Source organism: Mustela erminea, chromosome 14 (assembly GCF_009829155.1).
Source record: "Mustela erminea isolate mMusErm1 chromosome 14, mMusErm1.Pri, whole genome shotgun sequence".
In the NCBI taxonomy this organism is placed as follows: domain Eukaryota; kingdom Metazoa; phylum Chordata; class Mammalia; order Carnivora; family Mustelidae; genus Mustela; species Mustela erminea.
Window position 1 is genome coordinate 51286317 of NC_045627.1, and position 17457 is coordinate 51303773.

Here is a 17457-nt window from a genome sequence, read left to right on the forward strand (position 1 = left end):
TGTGCCCCCATAAAAATGTTGCCTTTCCGAAATGCTTTTCGAGAACTTTCTGTGTCTCTGAGACATTTGATACTATCACTCACACACAGCGGGCAAGAGAGAACAAAGACTACAAGTGATTTGGATATGACCTGCAGCTTTTGCCCTTGTTGTATAGTATCTTACACCAGAGTCTGGGCCCATTCAGACACAAAGCAACAACAGTAACGTCAACACCTACGACACATGTCTGCTGCATGCTTAGTACGTGCTCAGCACAGTGGTAAGCACACCGTCTATAAGCCTCACAATAACCCTATAGGGGTAGATATTGTTATACCCATTTTATAGAGGAGGAACTGGAGGCAAAGAGAACTAACAATTTGCTTAAGGTCCCAGGCTTGTAAGTGGTAGAGTAGGACCTACACTCAAGTCAGCAGTCCACAGTCCACACTAGAAATGGAAGAGCCCAGAACACAGAGACAAAAACAGCAGCACCGGAGATTTATCCGAGACGCAGTGTAGCTGGAGCTCAAAATGGAGGACTCAGGGCAAGACGTAAGTTAAGGTTCAGGCCGGATTGGGGAGAGTCTGACATGCCTCTCACAAGGGCAAATGGGATTGTCCCTACAGACAGCAGAAATCCCCTGCAAATTTTCAGTGTGGAAGAGCATGATCATATCAGTGTTTTTAAAAGGTTGCTTTGAAGCCTGCGAGCAAGACAATTCGAGGGGCATGACTGAGTGGCAGGTCAGTCGGAGGGCACTCAGAGAGAGGCGCCAGATGAAAAACGGATGCAGGTTGGGAACCGCCCCCACCCCTGCCCCCGCTCCCTGCCCAGTTTCTTACAGAGTGGGTGGGTGGGTAGTCTCACTTGAACAAGACAAAAATCATAGTGGAGAGAGTTGTATGGAAGGATGAGATCACTTGTACCCTTACTGAGTTTGAGGACCACACGGGGCCATCCGATGGACTCAGCCAGTTCTTAGCTGGATGCAACCACTGAAAATGGGGTCTGCAGAAAGAGTTTCTAATACAAAGACATGTTTTTAAAGGCAAAGAAAAATTATCTAATTTTTCCGAAGAGGACATACAAACGGCCAACAGACCAATGAAAAGCTGCTCAATATCACTAATCATCAGAGAAATGCAAATCAAAACCACAATAAGATGCCACACCTGTCTGAAAGTTTACTTGTCAAGAAGACAAAAGACAATGACTGTTGGCGAGGATGTGGAGAAAAGGCACCCCTTGTGCACTGTTGGCAAGAATGGAAACTGTGCAACCACTATGGAAAACAGTAGAGAAGTTTCTCAAAAAATTAAAAATAGAACTACCGTATGATCAGGAATCCTACTTCTGAGTATAGATCTGAAGGAAAGCAAAACACTACATTGAAGAGATCTCTGCACCCCCATATTCCACTGAAGCACTATTTATAATAGCCACGACACGGAAACAACCAAAGTGTCCATCACAGCACAGGAGCGGAAGAAAAAGTGCGTGGATGTATATAACATACCCATGGTATTTTTTGGCCATAAAAAAGAAGGAAATCCTGCCATTTGAGACAACATGGATGGACTCTGAGGGGATTCTTCTAAGTGAAATATGTCAGGCAAACAAATATTGCATATTCTCTCTATAGGCAGAATCTAAAAAGCTGAACTCATAAAAGCAGGGGGGAGAATGTTTGTCACAAGCTGAGGGTGAGGGAATGGGGTCAGAGTGCAAACTCCAAGCTGTAGGATGAGTAAGTTCTGGAGAGCTGATAGGCAGCATGGTGAGTATCGTTAACAATATTGTGCTACATCCTTGCAAGGTTTTTTTTAAATATTTTATTTATTTACTTGACAGAGATCACAAGTAGGTGGGGTGGCTCCCTGCTGAGCAGAGGGCCCAATTCGGGGCTCGATCCCAGGACCCTGGGATCATGACCTGAGCTGAAGGCAGAGGCTTTAAACCACTGAGCCACCCTGGCGCCCCTCCTTACAAGTTGTTAAGGGAGTAGTTCTTGAATAGTATCACCACAAAAAAAAAAAAAAAAAAAAATTGTAATTTTGGAAAGGAATGGAGGGTATAACTGCCTTATTGTGGGAATCATCTTGCAATAGATAGGCATATCAAACCATCACTTTGAACACCTTAAGCTTATGTATTTATGTCACTAATAATTCAATAAATCTAGAAAAAAAAAATAGAAGAAAGTAGCATCACATTGACCCAGCCCAAAAAAAGAAAAATTGTCTGAAATAATCCTTTTAATAATCCTTTTAATGCAAAGGTTAGATTCCAGAAAACTCTTATATGATGGTAGAATTTGGAGTTAAGAGAACAGTATATTCTGAGCAAAGCAGGCTTATTAGGACTAGGGTCACAAGTGAGCCTTTATAAATATTTCACATTCATTGGTATCAGGCAATAAAAGTAATATTGATGACATTTCCCTTTGTATCTCAGCAAAAGCAGGTAATATACAATTAATTTACATTCATTATCTCCCCTTCCCTGCAAACACCCTAAATCTGCCACTCTGCGATTTCAATGAAATATTTATAATTTATTTGGGCTTGCTGCAAATCATATGTCCCCTTTATTTTCTGTGTTTGGTTCTGCATCTAAATGCTCAGGAATTTTGCTTCCTGATTGATCCCATGTCCCAGGCCCCCAGATCCCAGTGTTCTCCGTCCCCCTGTGCACTAGCTGTCATGGAACCAAACCCCGGCAAGCAGAAGCTGCTGTAACTACTCATACGGAGAAATGAACGCAGGACACGGAGCTAGAAACATCACACACAATACTGTCCCTCTAAAGCCTACCAGACACCAGTGTGCTTCTGTGAGGACACTGAGGCTCAGAGAAGGGAAGTGAATCGCCCCAAGTCACACAGCTAGTAAGTGCCACTACCCTGAGTCCAGTGGGCTCCAGGGGCCACATTCCAAGCTGGGGGTTCTCAAACTTTTATGTGCATCCAAGTCCCCTGGGCTTCTTTTCAAATGCAGACATTTTCAGTGGGTCTGCATGGAGTCTGAGATTTTCCCATCCCTAGAAAGCTCTAGGATGACTGGCTCAAAGAGACCACTGTATGAATATGAAGGCTGAAACCACTCTACCAGATGGTCCTCTTTTCTAACTAAAGAAGAAATCATGTTTAGAGATCAACAGCAAATGAGATCCATCCAATGCTCCACTCAAACCTCTCTAGTCCTAAAGTCCCTATTCTGGGAGGCTATGGAAGGCTGTACTGGCCAAGTGAGGTGCCTAGGCATCAAGCCTCAAGGAGCCACAGATTCAAACCTCAGCCCCAGCACCACCCAGCTGGGCCATTACTTCCCTTCTCTGAGCTTTGGTCTGCTTCTGTCAGTAACGCTAGTGCCAGCCTCCTTAGGCTGTCTGACAATTGCGATTTTAAGGAAGCAGTGTATTATGAGCATTAATGAGATAATTCATGGAAGGGCTTAGCATACTTCCTGGGAAAGTACTCATAACAATAATAAATAGTTCTTCAGCACTTCTTAAATATTCAATAAGAATTAACTAGCCTTCTGTGATGTGTGGCCTCATTTCACCTAATAGTCTCTTCCCTAATTAAAGCCATTCTACATGCACATTGTTGAAAGCTTGGAAACAATCATGCCTGTGTGCTGTGTGCCTGGGCCACAAAGGCAATAATATAACCCAAGAAGGTACTCTGGTGCAGTTCATTTCCATATTCTTCCTTCCTTGTGTCAGAACATGTTAAAACCAACTGAGATACGATCCTGGTGTTGAGGCGGGTGCTTTCCAGGGCAGGAGGCTCAGGCAGCCATTTACATTTAAGTATGTCAGTTAAAATTAAGGTGGCTCAGTGGGTTAAGCCGCTGCCTTCGGCTCAGGTCATGATCTCAGGGTCCTGGGATCGAGTCCCGCATCGGGCTCTCTGCTCAGCAGGGAGCCTGCTTCCTCCTCTCTCTCTCTCTGCCCGCCTTTCTGCCTACTTGTGATCTCTCTCTGTCAAATAAATAAAAAAATAAAAAATATTTAAAAATAAAATTAAATAAAGTAAAAAATGTAGTTCCTCAGTTCTATCCACCTTTTGAGTGCTCAATAGGTATACACGCTGGTAGTGACCTCACACCCACTGGTAGTGACCCCAGAACGAACAGTGTGCATATTTCTATCATGGCAGAAAGTTCTATCAGTGGGAGATACGACTTCATATTTCATGTTTCCTCACTTAGCACCATATCATGTGTATTTTCACATGTCATCATCCTCCAAAAACTGACTTTAATGTCTAAATTATAGAGCTGCATGGGATTTATTTCACTAGTCTTCTGTCTTTGGAGACTTAGGTTGCTTCCAAATGGTCACTGTTACAGATAGTGTTCTAGTGAACACCCATGAGCATAAACTTCTGTGTACTTCTCGATGCATCACCTTTGGATAAGTTTCCATCTACAAATGAAATTTCAGAGCTAAGGGACATGGGCTCTTTAAAGGCTTTTGATAGATACTCCCCATTCCCCATTGAACGATGGCATCCATTTTCCTCCTCCCCCCATGTCATTTATTTTAGCATTTACCAGTCAAAGAAAAAAAAAATGTATTTCTCCTTACTGGTACTTCTTGAGTCATTAGAGAGATCTAAAACTTTTTAGGTTTCTGGGTCAACTGTTTATATTGATACAAATTGTTCTATGAAATAACAATCTTTCCAAACTGGAGGTTGATAGGTATAATATAATGTCTACTCACCAGCTGCAACAGGCAGGGAGCTCATCTGAGCATTAAACCCATGCTGGGCAGAGCAGAGTCTTAGTAAATATTTACAGGTCTTGGCTGAATCAGTGACAAACGTGTGCTTTTTCCCAGTGATGCTGCTCGTGATGGTGAACTTCTTCCGCTGGAGGAAGCAAACACAGGTTTTCATATGTTGATTGTGTTTACTGTCCATTGAAGCATGACGGTCCAGAGTTATCAAATGCTGGAGCCCCCAGTTTAGGATCAGTATGCTAGGCATCCAGAAGTGTATGACAGATGTATGACCATGGCCCAATATTGTTTCTTAGATTTAAAAAAATTCTTCATTTTATTTTTTTCTTCACAAAGTCAATGTTTATTAATTGGGCAATGGCTAACTGCTGAGAAATGTGCATGGTGGAAAGCATTGGAAATGACCCAGGCACACACTTGACCCTCAGCAAGGAGTGAACATAATCCTCAGTGTGCATTTTGAAAGGCCACAAAATATACCTGTAGTTTTCATTGCACAAACTCCCAGAAGTTGCAGACAAAATTTCAGCTAGCAAGGTTATAGAAAAGATAAGATCACTGTATGCACTTTCATATTTCTTGCTGTTATGGGGCAAGGCTCTGTTCTAAGTGCTTTCTGGATATTAATTCATTTCACCCTCAAAGCTACAGAATGAGGGAGGTCATACAATTGTCTTTATCCTACAGAGATGGAAATATACCAAGAGTTCCCAGACTCCAGCAGAATTCAGGTCACATCAGCAAGAAATGCTTCCCCACATTTATACATAACTTCAGGGTCCACATACAAAATGATAATACTGTACAGCTCAGTGGGATAAACTGGAGAGGATTATCCATATGGAATTATCTATATGGAGCTTTGGAGGAAAAAAAACCTATGACATTTTCAATACACAGTGTTAATAAGAACAATAAAATGCAAACTTATAGAGATCATAGTAAATACAAATTTATATATAACTTCTAAATAAAATCTCTAGTCTAGATATTCTAGATATTTCAATAAGAACCTTGAGCTTACTCTTAGAAAGATAATTTTTATAAATACAGGGCTTGTGCTTGAAAGGGTTCCTTTCCTGATCCTTGTTAATGTTAATCCCTTTTAATTCATAATAGTCACCATTTCTCAGAAGCTCCATCTACAGGGTCAAATATTAACAAAAGACAAATCATTATTCATTACTTTTCCTCTGAGAAATTTTTTTTACCCATAACCTAATTTTACTTTTTTTAAAGATTAAATTTATTCATTTGAGACAGTGAGAGAGAGAACATGCAAACTGGGAGAGAGGCCTAGGGAGAAGGAGAAGCAGATTCCCCACTGAGCCAGGAGGCCAATCTGGGACTCAATCCCAGGACCCGGGGATCATGACCTGAGCCAAAGGCAGACACTTAAACATCTGAGCCACCCAGGTGCCCCTGCCTATAGCCCAATTTTAAATAACTTGAGCATTTTCTAAATATTCTTTCGCTTTATTGACACATGTAACATTGAACCTCCTTCTACTAATGTGAGTAGATTTGGAGTCCAATTGAACTATACTGTATCTGGCATTTTTTTTAATTAATGTATTTTCTCAAACACTCATAGATGTTGTCCTGCTAGCCTTAGTAATTTTTTCTTAATATTCAAATTATAATGATGTTTGAACTCCACCAACTGAGTATTTGATTTTCCAAACTTGAATATTTTCTTGGAACCCAACCCCTTTGTCAGTACACTTTGATATGCTCTCATATAGTCTTGACAATTTTATATTAAGTGCACCCAGGTACTAAAAAATTTTTGATGAGCATGTCATTTTTAAAAGATCTAATAACTATTCTTTAATAAGTCTGAGAAGAGAGAATCACACACACACACACACACACACACACACACACACACACCCAATCTTTCTTTCAACTCATAAACCCTTAGCAAGACTCTCCTTTATAGACACTAATGCTTTATGGTACTAAGCACCACAATAAGTGGAATTTCCAGGCATAAAGCAGAAAACAGTCTCGACTGTGGTCGTGCGGATTTCTTCTCCATTTTGATAAGATCATTTAATGAGAAATGAATATCTGTCAGCAAACTTTCACAGAGGTGAGCTGCTCTGTGAACAAGATGATGTCAAACTTGAATCTCAGAGTTTTCAGTACACACACAAAAATCTTATTTATGCCTCTGTTGCTGCAGTACAAACACATGTGGTGCTTCCATAACCTCACTTAGTTTCAAAGCATTGTTTTATTATTTTGAATATTTCATCCCCTTGAGTTATATTGTTATTGCTGTTTTCTCGCCTGCTAGTTGGTGTGTCTGGTCTGATATCTCTTTACAGAACGATGATGCTCTTCCAGACGGAGGCAGATCTGCCGTGGAGCTAATGAAGTTGAGGGGGGCAAGAGGGGTTCTGGGCAAGTCTTCCCTTGTTCCTGCAATGTGTGCAAAGCGAGTTCAGAAATGTTCAGAGCTAGAGGCCAGTCTGGCAGAAATCTCTTTCAGTTGTCAGAAATGAAAAACCAACTTAATTCTCAAAAACACCCTGATCAAGCGGCACTTCTGTTCTATCGGGGATATACTTTAGAAACATAGATACCACATTCTCAACACATCACACCATGTTTTTCCTTTCTTGATGGAGAATCACACGGAATAGAATATTTGATTCCCTGCACTCGTAGCCCAGAAACCTTTGGCGGCACTACAAACAGCAGGTGTGTCTCTGGGCAAAACTGCAGGCTTTGTGCTTCTTCTCAATAAGAAAAATAACTTTCAGTCAGCCATGCTGGAAGAAAGTTTAAATTATACTTTATTGCCTCTGGAGAAAATATTACAAAAGTCCCATAATATGGAAACATCATCAGAACATACGCCACCAATGTTTGAAAGAAAAAAGGAACTATAGTTTATCAGGGAGTGACTTAATGACAATAATAGTTTTGGCTTGATGGTTTTGCAGTAGTTGTTCCCATTTTTAAATTCACAAGTTGTGGCAATTTCTTTTCTCATTCTAAAGGAATATTCATTTTCATTTCATAGTTTGCATTCAGAACTTTATATTCTTTTTCTTAAAGGGAGCCCTACCAAGCCCATCTCCTCCCCTGCCCTCTGCATTCTTCTTCAGTCTTCCAAACGTCTGCAAATAACCTGGGATGGCTACCAACACTAGTAGTTTCATCATTCCATAACGAACCCTTCCTCAATTGGATAATCTTCAGAATGAACCCTGTCTCTGCTACAGACAGGCTACTAACGCACAGACAAATCTGTCTTCCAAAATGGCATTTTTCTCAAACTCTATTGTTATTTCCCTGCAGGCTGGCAAGATGAATGTTCTCCAATTGTCTGAAACGCCTTGGCATCTGCTATTAATTAGGCAAGTTTGAAATCAACTTCCTGAGCTCATTCTTATATTGAGTTCTGCATTTTGTGCTTGCAGAAGCATGAAGAGTGACAGTCATTTTCAGTGCAAGATTTCTGATTTGTGGCAAGCAATTGGTGACATCATTTCATGAGATGACTTTACCATAAAAAAGATATTCACGCTGAGGAAATAGTCATCAATACATAGAAATCCTTAATTAGTAGCAGGGTTGTTTTTGTTTTTGTTTTTAAGCTACTAAGTTTGTCTTGTGAACCTGATGACTTCCAGTTTTAGTTAAAGAATTGTCCCTGGTCATGGGAAAATAAATATCTATAAACATTAAACCAACTTAAAAAATATAAAGGATTTACTTAAGGGGATTGTTAAATGTTGTATCTTCAAAAATTCTATTTTTCAAAATTACATTTTAGGTTATCTGCATTTTTACAAATGTCCTAAAACAAATTAGATTGAAAAATTTAAACAGTTAACCATGACATAAAGAAAATAGGAAACAATGCAACAGTATTGAATTAATTCAGTAATTAAAATTCCTCAAATAATCTTTCAATTGAATTAAAGTTGAGTCATTAAAATTATAAAAATCTTATAAATATAAATATGGTTTATTTTTAGAGTTAGTCAAAAATTTGGGGGAAAAATTTTCCAGTAGTGTATTATAAGCCATTTTAATGAACTCAAGTAAATTCTGTTCAGTTATTTACTTTTACATATAAGTTTTTTTTCCAAAGACAAACAATAATTTATCATGAAACACTATCAAGGGGGTCCTGGGTGGCTCAGTTGGTAAAGTCTCTGCCTTTGGCTCAGATCATGATCTTGGGGTCCTTGGATGGAATTCCACATTGGGCTCTGCTTCTCCTTCTCCCTCTGCCCTTACCCCTTTGTCTTCTCATGCACTCTCTCTATCTCTCTCAAATAAGTAAATAAAATCTTTAAAAAATAAAAAACATGCTGGAGGAGTTCCTGGGTGCTTCAGTGGGTTAAGCCTCTGCCATCGGCTCAGGTCATGATCTCAGGGTCCTGGGATCGAGCCCCGCATCGGGCTCTCTGCTCAGCAGGGAGCCTGCTCCCCACCCCCGCCTGCCTTTCTGCCTACTTATGATCTCTCTCTATGTCAAATAAATAAATAAAATCTTTTTAAAAAGTCATGCTGAAACAATATGTTAACCTCAACAACCAAGATGGAAAAAATGAAGGAAACATTAAGAAAATGAATTAAACCATTTACACTCTACTTAGGAAACTCTAACATCAGATAATGATTATAAAAACAACAGTGTAGCCAGGAGGAAAACTTTTAAAACCCTAAGAGAAAATTAAATAGAAAAAGCTGATTTTTTTCCCCATGGGCCAAAAGACAAAGACTTTCGTGACTGATAAGGAAATCATCACTAAAGGAAATGGCACACTAGCTGCGGTGACCGATGGGACAAGAAGGAAGATTAGGTACTGGAGTAATCTGCTGTGGGGACAGGTGCAACTCTTTTGGTGGCAAATGTATTGTAACTAAATTCAGGAAGTATATAAATTTGCTCATGCAAATGGCATTAAAATACAATTTCAAATGCAATATGTTTAATAGGGTTTTTTGTTTCTAAAAAATGTCTTCTAAACCTTCAATGGGCATCAAAGGTGTGCAGTCCACAGCATCCTGTAGCACACCTCTAGTTGATGGGAGACAGGCAGGATGCCTCGGAACACTGTGTGCACACGGAAAATTGAAGAGAATTTGAAAGAAAATTGAAACTAGAGAAATGTTTCAAAACTGAGCAGATTCCACTCCACCTACAGTAGGCTCTCCTCTCCCATCTCCCAAAACCAACCTTGCTCTAAGCATCGGTGGCTTCCCTGAATTAAGAGAACTCTACCCAGAGGGAAGGTGTAGCCAGCTGATGGCTGGCTATCCATGGGGGTACAGAAGGTCCAGGCAAGAGATGGTGGGGAGGAAACGACCTCCTGGGGACTCTCCAATCTCAAGGTAGGCTTCTTCCAAATACATCACAGTGTCCTAGAGTAACAGATGTGAACTTATCTGGTCAGGGGAAGATCACATGACTCCCCTGCTCCTTTAAGGGGGCATCAGAACAAAGGGAAATGAAGCAGTTATCCACTGAGGTGCACTCACACAAGTCGAAATCTTTCTGATTTCTCTCCACTGAAACCGCAAAGTTGCAATTCTGCTGTTGTTTGTCACTTCGTATACAATGACACCCTTGGTACAGATCCCCAAGGCCATCTCCCCTTCCACCCTGGCCTTCTCTGGGAGAACTCGATGAACCAGCACACCATATTCCGGGAGCTGCTGAGTGACCTGGAGCAAGAAAAAGGCCAATTTAGAAGAGACACTCCCATTAATCTAAAATAATGGGCTTCATAGATGTCCATTGACAGATGAATGGATAAAGAAGGTGTGGTATCTATATACGCAATGGAATATTACGCAGCATCAGAAAAATGATATCTTGCCATTTGCAATGACGTGGATGGAACTAGAGGGTATTATGCTGAGCGAAATAAGTCAATCAGAGAAAGACAATTATATGATCTCACTGATATGAGGGATTTGAGAAACAAGGCAGAGGATCATAGGGGAAGGGAGGGAGAAAGGAAACAAGGTGAAACCAGAGAGGGAGACAAACCTTAAGACTCTTAATCTCAGGAAACAAATGGAGGGTTGCCGGAAGGGAGGGGAGTGGGGCGGATACAGTGGCTGGGTGATGGACACTGGGGAAGGTATGTGCAATGGTGAGTGCTGTGAATTGTGTAAGACTGATGAATCACAGATCTGTACTCCTGAAACAAATAATACATTACATGTTAACAAAAATTTAATAAATTAATTAATTACATAATAAAATAATGGGCTTCAAACCAGTTCATAAGAAGCATTTCAACAGACGTTCCAAAAACAAAGAGTAGGACTGCTGAATAAGTTTAGGAAAACCCTGAGCTAACCCGATCTCCTTGCTACAGGATTTCTCCTCATCTCTAATATGATAATATTTCCTATTTTATTAACCCCAGGATTCCTTTTTCATGGAGCACCTAAAACAAAACCTGGAAAGCAGATATTCTGAAAATGATAGAACAGATTAAGAATATTCTTTTTTTTTTTTTAAAGATTTTATTTATTTATTTGTGAGAGACAGAGGGAGAGAGAGCGAGCGAGCACAGGCAGACAGAGAGGCAGGCAGAGGCAGAGGGAGAAGCAGGCTCCCTGCCGAGCAAGGAGCCTGATATGGGACTCGATCCCAGGACCCTGGGATCATGACCTGAGCCGAAGGCAGCTGCTTAACCAACTGAGCCACCCAGGCGTCCCAAGAATATTCTGAACGAGTTTTTAGAATTCAGACTGCTCTGGGTCATTTCAAGGTAAGGGATTCCTTTTCAGTGTTGTGTCTATCAAGGTCTATTGAAATATTATCTGCTGTAACCCCTTCAGTTTATGAAAAACTGAGGCCCAGGCATAGAAAGCAATCTTCCAGATGGTAAGCATCACTACAAAAGCAAGATAAGCCATGAACATCCTGCAGAGCAAAGGAGCGACCACTAGCATCGCTCTCCATGTCACAGGGCATTGGTCGGGTCCCTACAGTCCAGGGGAGGTCCTCAGTTTACCAGGTCAGGAGACTGAATTTTTTCAGAGCCCTGAAGGTCCATCAGGTATGGGGACTGCATCAAGCTCATAAAATTCTTAAGAGATTCGAGTATAAGCCTGGTGCAAATGGTTTTCCATCTGAATGGTAATCAGGACTCTATCCTGGTGTGTCTACCAGCTGCCCCTTCACCTGCAAGATCCCAGGCCTCATCAAAAGGCTGATGCACCTGGACTCACAGCAGCGACTTCCTGTTCCAGAAACTGGAAACCCTCTCAGAAGGGTGAGATCTGGTTTCCCATCTCCACCCATCAACAGAGAGCACTCTGTCCAGGCCCATTTCTCCCATGCCCCGACAAGGGAATAACAACACGGACAAATTAAGACTTTTGAAAGCTGCTCTCTCAAGATCCTTGCTGTACTTTTTTTCTTCTGTTAATAGTCTGTGCAGAGAGGTTACGCTGCCTGCAGAGCCTATGACGCTTCCCACGATGTTGATGAAGTTTCTGGGCCTTGAGCCTGCTTGTTTTAACTCTGGAGACACCACCGTTGTCATCAGCAGTAGCATCCAAAACATTACTTATGGAGCACTCGGTGCTGAAATATGTAATGGCCAGATTTGGCGTGTGCTTACGGTATTAATTAGGGCCATCCCAAACAGTAAGGTCAATTCTTGTAAATAAATGGATGTGATATTCTCCCCCGCCCCTAATTTAAAGCCTTATAATGTCTTCAGTACTAAAGATAACTTTGCTAGACTTGCTTACATGTTTTAATCGTTTAGTATTTAATTTTAGTCTTTATTTTTTAAGTCTTTAGAGAAGCGTGTGATCCTGAAGTACTTGGAGTGATGAAATTTTTAAATGGCAAAGCGCCAGAATGCCTGGGGGGTTCAATCGGTTAAGTGCCTGACTCTTGATTTCTATTCAGGTCATGATCTCAGGGTCCTGAGATGGAACCCCACATTGGGCTCTGCCCTGGGCACGGAGCCTACTTAAGAATCTCTGCCCCTCCCCCACCTCTCTCTTTAAAAATTTTTAAAAATAAAATGGCAAAGCACCATTGTAAACATTCCGCATGCATCATGCTATTTAATCTTCACAGCCATCCCAAAAAAGAGGTGTAGTTATCTCTTTTCAAATGAGAAAGCAGAGGTACACTTAAAAGCTAGAAATGGAATTATAAGTTTGTCTGTTTCTGAGTCCTCACTCTTAGCAAAATACAGAGTTCCTATAACATCTGGAAACATGGGTGAATAAACATAAGATCCTCAGGGGCATTTGCAATCTGTAAAAAAATAAATAATATGACTCTCTCTCTGTGCTCTACTAGGGAATCTTCCAGAGCACTTCTCCTGGTCATTCTGTTTTGCAGTTGCTAATTGTCTTCTTACAGGGGCACTTTATCTCCATGTGTTTAGGGGCATCTCACTATTTTCTTCTTCTCCCTACAGTGGCAGCCAGGTTTAGACTGGACCCAGGCTCTCCTGGCTCCCAGCCTATGTAGCATCCTTGCTGTTTTGAAAACTGTTGGACAAACGGATAGTTTCATCAAGAGTATCATAACAACTCATATCCTTTGACCCCATAATTTCATTCCTGGGAATCTGTCTTAAGAAAATGTGCTGAATAATCCAGACAAACCCTTCTCATAGTAAGGTTCAGTAGAGACTAGCAGGCTTGGGTTGGGGAACCAGCTCCCAGAAATAAGTATTCCCTAAAGTACTGCCTTAAAAAGGATCACTGAGTAGCCTTTAGGAAGGATATTTACAAAGCATTTGTAACTATCTGAGGCATGCATTTGCTAATGGGGTAATACATACATGCATGTATGCTAATTGGGGTAAGACACAGGATATGTTCAGTATGATTTCAACAGCTGGGGAAAAAAAGAAAATGTTTTAGTAGTATATAAAAACCTCATTTATGTGAGGGAGGGAAAAAAAAAAAAACGGTTCCCTGGTTAAAGAAGTTTGGAAAACATTGAGTTAACCTTGAACAGGTTGTTCTGGGATTAATATGCTAATGTAGTTGTGAAGCTTCCAGACAGAGTATGTTATTCAGCATGATCCACACTGGATTTCTGCCAAATCTTCTTCCAGTGTGGGATGATGAACTAGCAGAATTAGTCATTGGTGAATCGGAGGCCAAGAGGCACCATCTGATAATGAAAGAGAGGAGGCACAAGGAACCGTAATTAAATAATCCAGTGGCTGTTTATGGAGTGACTGGGCTCTGAGGATTCAGGGCCCTGACATTTACAACCTAGGAGGGAGGACAAGAAATGTATAGAAAGGACTGAAATGTAGAACGTCTAAGCAACATATATTAACAATGTTTCAAATGTTCATGACCTGAGACCCTATAATTCAACTCATGAGATTCTATCCCCAAGGAATTAAGCACAAATGCAGCTAAAGACTTATGTAGCAGAACTGCTAATCTCAGTATTGTTTAAAATAGTCCCATATTTAAAACAATGTATGTGCCAAACAACAGAGTATTGAGAAAAAATTTAGGGTATACCATGTGTTGATTTAAAATAAAGATTCAAAATGTTGGTGAGATGGGGTTATAAAAATATACAAGTCTGCATATATAATATAAACCCAATTTTAAATGTGTATGTGTATACACATGTGAATATACAGAACAGAGAGAGAAAAATGAATACAACAAAATATAATTATGTTGTTTCCAGAGGGCAGAATCATGAGCAAATTGTTACTTTTATAATTATGGGAGGAAAGATTTGGCTTAATTAACACTCACCCAAACGAGGAGGGTTCCAATATGCTATAGGCGTCACAAAGGCCCCTGGGGACTCACACAGCACAGGCGTATACAACCTAAAACCTAACATTTCTTGAAATTGATAAGATGGCACGCAAATGAAGTAAAATCTTTTCACTGTTTTCCATCAAAGACTGAAACAAAGTCTCCCTGTATTTCTGCTTAGGAGAGGCTGACTTCCATCACAATCAGTGTTCATCATTCAACCAGGAGAGGGAGGGACACAGAGAGCAGGACAAACAAAGCTGGAGCCTGGGGAGGGGTGAACAGGTGGGCATTCTTGATCCTACAGAGGCTTCCCCAGGCCCACATCCTCGGCCTGCCCACTGGTTCTGTGGTTCTTCCTCCATCTTCTGTCAGATGCATGCTGATGGCTTTGAGGTGTCCACTTGTGCCTCATCAAAGGAAGGCTTGACAAGGTTCCTCTTGACAAGGAACGTGCAGGAAGGCTGGATGATAGAAAGCACTGACCACCTTTCCATCAGGGCTTCTGACATGAAGTGCCAATGGGTCTGCACGTGTGAGGTCATACAGACAGGCTGCTCCATGATAGACCAAAGAGGAAGGGCCAGATCTTACCTGGGCAGTTCTGCTTTCAAATGTCCATCTCTATTAAAGGCAAACAACATGGACATGTTTCCTATCCATCTTGGGAGACTTTTGTACAGAGAAATGTACAAATCTGGAGCTTCTTTTGAAACTCCTCCTCAGTTCTAAATGCCAGCCAGTTATCCTCCCCTGGGGAAGCCAAGGTTGGGGGGGGTGGGTAGTGTCCCTCTTACAAGTACACCCCACCCAGCTCCATCTGCACAGGCAGAGTAGCTGCTCCCTGACTTATTGTTCTCATCACACAGCACCCTGTGCCTGTCTCTGGGTACCTGCCTATCCTCCCCATGAGACTTGGGATTCCCTCGGGGCAAAGATCATGTTCTTTCAGTCTCCAACCCACACAGTGCCCGGCCCAGTGCTGTTAAGTCACGGAGTGTGCAAAGGCTCTTCATCCTAGGCTCCGTGTATACCCACAGACATGGGGGACTCAAATGCCACTGTTTTTGCTTGAGGTCTGAAGAGAGTGTGGACCAGGGGCTGTGCCCATATGCGTGGACCACACCATCTGTGCAATGCTGAGGACTATTGCCTGGAAGCCTGGAAACGTGAAGTCTTCAAATGGCTTTGCTTTTGGCCCATAACCCAATTTTGCACTTGAGTTGTTCCATGTGTCTCTGTGAGAGATGCGGTCTCCTCACTCATAGAAAAGTGACTATGAGCTCTATGGTTAAAGAAAGGCCTTGCCCTATCCACATAGCTCACTAACTTCTACCCACTTAGGGGGATCATTCCCAATGCCAGCTGTCTCCAGAAGCCTCTCCTTGCCCTGCAACATGTTAGAACTTCCTCCCTCCCAACGTCTCAAGTCCCTTGCTCATACCTCCATGTATGTCTGAGCACATCTGGCCCCCCAGAGAAAGCTCCAGAGGGAAGGGCTGGCTCCATGTCCTTGAACACCAGCACCCCCTCCAGAGGTACAGAGGCCTTACCCTCAAGAATTCTAGCTCGGCATCCTCTCCCCAGAGCACAGGACTGAGACGATGCATCTCTGAGACTTCAGCTTGGACCCGGAGAGCAGTCATCCTCTCAAGCACACTTGCTGGGAGGTAATCTTCAACCCGAAAATAGGTTTTGCTCTCTATCTGCTGAAAGATGCAGAATAAAAGAGGTATAACCAAGATGCCTTGTATGGGACCCTGAGCACAGGAGACGTCTGTCTACGATCCCAACCCCAGGTAGGGCTCCAAGCCAAGGATGCCCCCCTTGAAGTACCCACCTAGGGGAATTTTCTACTGTATTAGAAGTTGGACTAGGGGCACCTGCGTGGCTCAGTCATTAAGCATCGTATACCTTCAGCTCAGGTCATGATCCCAGGGTCCTGGGATGGAGCCCTTCTTCGGGCTCCCTTCTCGGTGGGAAGCCTGCTTCTCTCTCTCACACTCCCCCTGCTTATGTTCCCTCTCTAGTTGTGTCTCTCTTTCTATGAGAGAAAGAAAAAAAGGAAGAAAGAAGAAAGAAAGGAAAGAAAGAAAGAAAGAAAGAAAGAAAGAAAGAAAGAAAGAAAGAAAGAAAGAAAGAAAGAAAGAAAATAGGTTGGCCTAACTCATATGACATGAATAGAAGGGAAAGAAGAAAGATGCCTCCTGTCTTTGAGACCCTTCTGTCTGCCAGGTGGTCCTCAGAACACAGAAGCTCCTTCGACCCCACAGTAATCCTATGAGGATGATATTACTAGTGCCACTAGCAAGATGAACAAACTGAACAAGGAAGGAAGTCATTCAACAGAGCCAAGATCATATCAGTTAGTGACAGAGGCAAGATACCGTTACTCGAAGTCCTCACACATTCCATGATGATATGCCACTTCCTGAGAGGCACAGCAAAATCCTGGCCCTAAAACTTTGTTTCTTTTTTATCCATTTAGTATTTCTGTCTGCTTGTGCTCCTAGTATACTGCCCCCTCTTGCAAGGGAGGTCTTGGCTGTGTCACCATCTCTCTACAGGAAGGGGATCAAGAAGCTATCCCTTGAACAAGAGAAGACCTGACAACCCCACCTCACCCCACCAGATAGAGGTTCGCCTGAACGTCTATCCGGTCTACTCTTTAGGGAACCTGAGCCTGCCACCCTCTCCCCTCCCTCACACCACCATGAGCATCTAGAAGATCAGCCTCACTCACCAGCTGATGCAGGGCTCCCTGATACAGACCCTGGGGCAGAAAGGTATGCAGAAGTTTTGGAGGGGTGGTTTTGGGTCCACTGTAAGGAATGAGGAATGCAGAACTTGGCAGAGGAAGCTGACCCTGTCCTTGTCTTCCTGAATTAGGTTGTCCTGGTTTCAGGCCACTCCTCCCAGCTTAAACTTTGCCAAGGCACTTCCCCATAGCTGTGGGCAACTCCCCA

General features: G+C 42.1%; 1 protein-coding gene across 2 annotated transcripts in view; it reads right to left on the reverse strand.

The window, feature by feature from the left end:
* The window catches only part of FRMPD2 (FERM and PDZ domain containing 2), a 94286-nt gene that overhangs the window by 39494 nt on the left and 37335 nt on the right, over window positions 1-17457 (reverse strand). For both annotated transcript variants that reach the window (XM_032313135.1, XM_032313133.1), the window contains exons 13-15: window positions 16045-16200; window positions 10244-10429; window positions 4718-4865 (exon numbers count right to left, since the gene is read on the reverse strand). In XM_032313135.1, coding sequence (XP_032169026.1) covers window positions 4718-4865; window positions 10244-10429; window positions 16045-16200 — 490 coding nt within the window. The remainder of the gene's footprint in view (window positions 1-4717; window positions 4866-10243; window positions 10430-16044; window positions 16201-17457) is intronic.